Raw genomic sequence first — 3148 nt, 5'->3', positions numbered from 1 at the left:
GTACAGCTAGCTAGCTAGGTACAGCTAGCTAGCTAGGTACAGCTAGCTAGCTAGGTACAGCTAGCTAGCTAGGTACAGCTAGCTGGGTACTGCTAGCTGTAAACAGCCAGAGCTAGCTGTACCTAAATCTCTAGATAGCCCTAAACCCTAAACCCTAAACCCTAAACCCTAAATAATAGAAAAGAACACACTAAACAGTAAACACTCAATCGTAAAAGGGATTAACTCTAAACCCTAAATAATTAGCAATAAACCCTAAACCCTAAACCCTAAACCATAAGCAGATTCCCAATGCCGCGCTTGTTAGGGTTTAGGGTTTAGGGTTTAGGGTTTATTAGCTGTGCCTCATGCTTCGTCAAGTATTCAGGGTTCAGGGTTTAGGGTTTTAGGGTTTAGGGTTTGGTGACTAAACCCTAATTTTATAACTTTAATTGAGACATCTTTTCTTGCATAACAACGCAATTCCGTGCATTAAACCCTAAACCCTAAACCCTAAACCCTAAACCCTAAACCCTAAACCCTAAACCCTAGTAGGAGAAAAAGCTAAACCCTAATTCGCCATATGCTAACTGCGTATAAAGATGACCGTAAACCCTCGTTAAACCCTAACGAAGTTGTGTATGGACACAAGAAGAAACGAAGCCTGTACTCTAGGGTTTAGGGTTTAGGGTTTAGGGTTTAGGGTTTACCTTCTCCTTTACCTACTACATTCCTCTAGTTACCTCATATAGGACCATCTTAACGATGGGACACTAAACCCTAAACCCTAATTAGTAAGCCATAAACCCTAATCAGTAAACACTAAACCCTAAACCCTAATCCCAGTCTCTCTTATAATATACCCTAGTAGGGTTTACAAAGCTGCCTATACACCCCAATGCTTCTATTAAGTATTTTTCTCCATAGGCTGCTGCTGCTGCTTCTGTCATTGCTGCTCCTGCTGCTGCCGCTGCTATTGCTGCTGCTGTTGCTGCTGCTGCTGCTGTTGCTGCCGCTGTCTTCTTAGTTAACATTGCCTTCTTTGTTAATAAAAAAGAAGTAAATTGTTATTAATAAAATAAAATAAATAAATTTTATTTATAAAATTAATTCAGGTGTACAGACACCTCTGGTCGCTAGGATTGTGTCTCTTAAACCCTAAACCCTAAACCCTAAACCCTAAACCCTAAACACTAAACACTAAACACTAAACACTAAATATACTTAGCAAAAGTGTTAATAATACAAAACCCTTATTTAACTAAACTTATAAGACAAGAAGGCATCAAAAGTCCGGTTGTCGGCTGCTGGACAGCAGCAGCAGCAGCAGCAACGGCAGCAGCAGCAGCAGCAGCTGCTGCTGCTGCTGTTGGTGCTGCTCTACGCAGCAAATCTCCTTAGCCTGCATCTCTACAATAATTAAAAACATAAATAGCAGCAAATATGCAGTAAATAGTTGTATAATTAACGGTGAGGAGCTGCGACGACAGCAGCAGCAGCAGCAACAGCAGCAGCAGCAGCAGCAGCAGCAGCAGGTGACAGGGGACAGTCCACCAATTAAGACAGAGGGATAAAGGAGACCCTTGTCTTTATCTAAAGGAGACACTCTCTTTTATTTTATTTATTTTATCTCTGCTGCAGTTGCTGCAGTTGCTGCTGCTGCTGCTGCTGCTGCTGGAGACTCGCTGCAGCAGCGCCACCGTTGTCTGTAGTACAATTAAGTAACGCAGAAGCAGCAGCAGCAGCAGCAGCATAGCAGCAGCTGCAGTAGTAGTAGTAGTGGCAGCAGCGGAGCCTGTACTTCGCAGCAGCAGCAGCAGCAGCAGCAGCAGCAAGACACGACAGCAGCACTAAGCGCAGAAGCCAGCCTAGGGATTCTGCTGCTATAGCTGCTGCACTAGATAGAAGAGGCTTGCAGGCAGCAGCAACTGTAGCAGCAGCAGCAGTAACAGCAACTGTAGCAGCAGCAGCAGCAGCAACTGCAGCAGCAGCAGAAGATGGCGGAGAAGGAGGAGCAGCAGCGCACTCAAACTGTTGAGGATGCCGCTGTATGTTATATAGCTGCTGCTGCTGCAGCTCCTACTGCTGCTGCTGTTGCTGCTGTTGCTGTTGCTGCTGCTGTTGCTGTTGCTGCTGCTGCTGGCTATTCATTATGTTGTGTCTCCTTGTGTCTCCTTTATTTATAGGTAGCGAAGTCTTCCCCTTGGAACACCAACTCCTCACACTGGTAAGTCTGCTGCTGCTGCTGCTGCTGCTGCTGTTGCTGCTGCTGCTGCTGCTGCTGCTGATGCTGCTGCTGATGCTGCCTGCTTTTGCTGCTGCTGTTGCTGCTGCAGCACCAACGGTACCTCGTTTGCTTCCCCGCTTGTGTTCGTTCTGTTGCTGTTGCTGCTGCTGCTTTTGTCTCTTGCTGCTGCTGCTGCTTCATGCCCTGCTGCTGTTGCTGTTGCTGTTGCTGCTGCTGCTGCAGGGAGGAGAAGCAGCTAACAGCCTGGTGTATATCTACACTGCAGCAGCAAATAGCTGCAGCAAAAATAAAACTATTAGATGAATCAACAGAACTTTCTTTCTTTAATGTTAAAGTACAAGGAGAGGTAAACCCTAAACCCTAAACCCTAAACCCTAAACCCTATAAACCCTATAAACCCTATAAACCCTAAAAATACCATAAACCCTAAACCCTAGATACTTATATATAGGTTATAAATAATAAAAAATAAACCCTAATAAAAAAAGAGAGAGAGGAAGAGATTAGCCATTATATCCAGTTTACATACATCACATTAGGGTTTACAATTTTTAGGGTTTAGAATTTTTAGGGTTTGGGGTTTAGGGTTTAGGGTTTAGGGTTTAGGGTTTAGGGTTTAGGGTTTATTTATAGGCAAATTTAAGCTATAAAGGGAAGAAAAAGATTCTTTTTTATGATTTGTTTATTGATGCGGATTGGTCAGCAACAGCAAGAGATAAACAAGGAAACTTTCTTGCTAGTAAATAAAGGAGACACTTTATTTATTTATTTATTTATTTTATTTATTTTATTTAATTAATTTAATTAATTTATTTATTTATTTATTTTATTTATTTATATATCTATTCGTTTATTATTGTCTTTTTTTTTGTCTGATTTTCTCTCCTTTTTTATTTGTCTCCTTATATATATATATATATT

General features: G+C 42.1%; 1 protein-coding gene across 1 annotated transcript; it reads left to right on the top strand.

Annotated features, from left to right (window-relative positions):
* Window positions 1-1976: 1976 nt before the first annotated feature.
* On the top strand, window positions 1977-2925 carry EMWEY_00058530 (hypothetical protein, conserved; the record flags this gene model as incomplete). Its single annotated transcript, XM_013480865.1, has 4 exons — window positions 1977-2027; window positions 2166-2206; window positions 2450-2573; window positions 2861-2925. Coding segments are annotated over 4 exons (281 nt in total), but the record flags the coding sequence as incomplete, so codon positions are not given.
* Window positions 2926-3148: the final 223 nt, after the last annotated feature.

The sequence above is a fragment of the Eimeria maxima genome, genomic scaffold (genome assembly GCF_000499605.1).
Source record: "Eimeria maxima Weybridge genomic scaffold, Emw_scaff2432, whole genome shotgun sequence".
Classification (NCBI taxonomy): Eukaryota; Apicomplexa; class Conoidasida; order Eucoccidiorida; family Eimeriidae; genus Eimeria; species Eimeria maxima.
The sequence above is the reverse complement of the archived record's forward strand: the minus strand, read 5'-3'. Positions and strand labels throughout refer to the sequence as shown.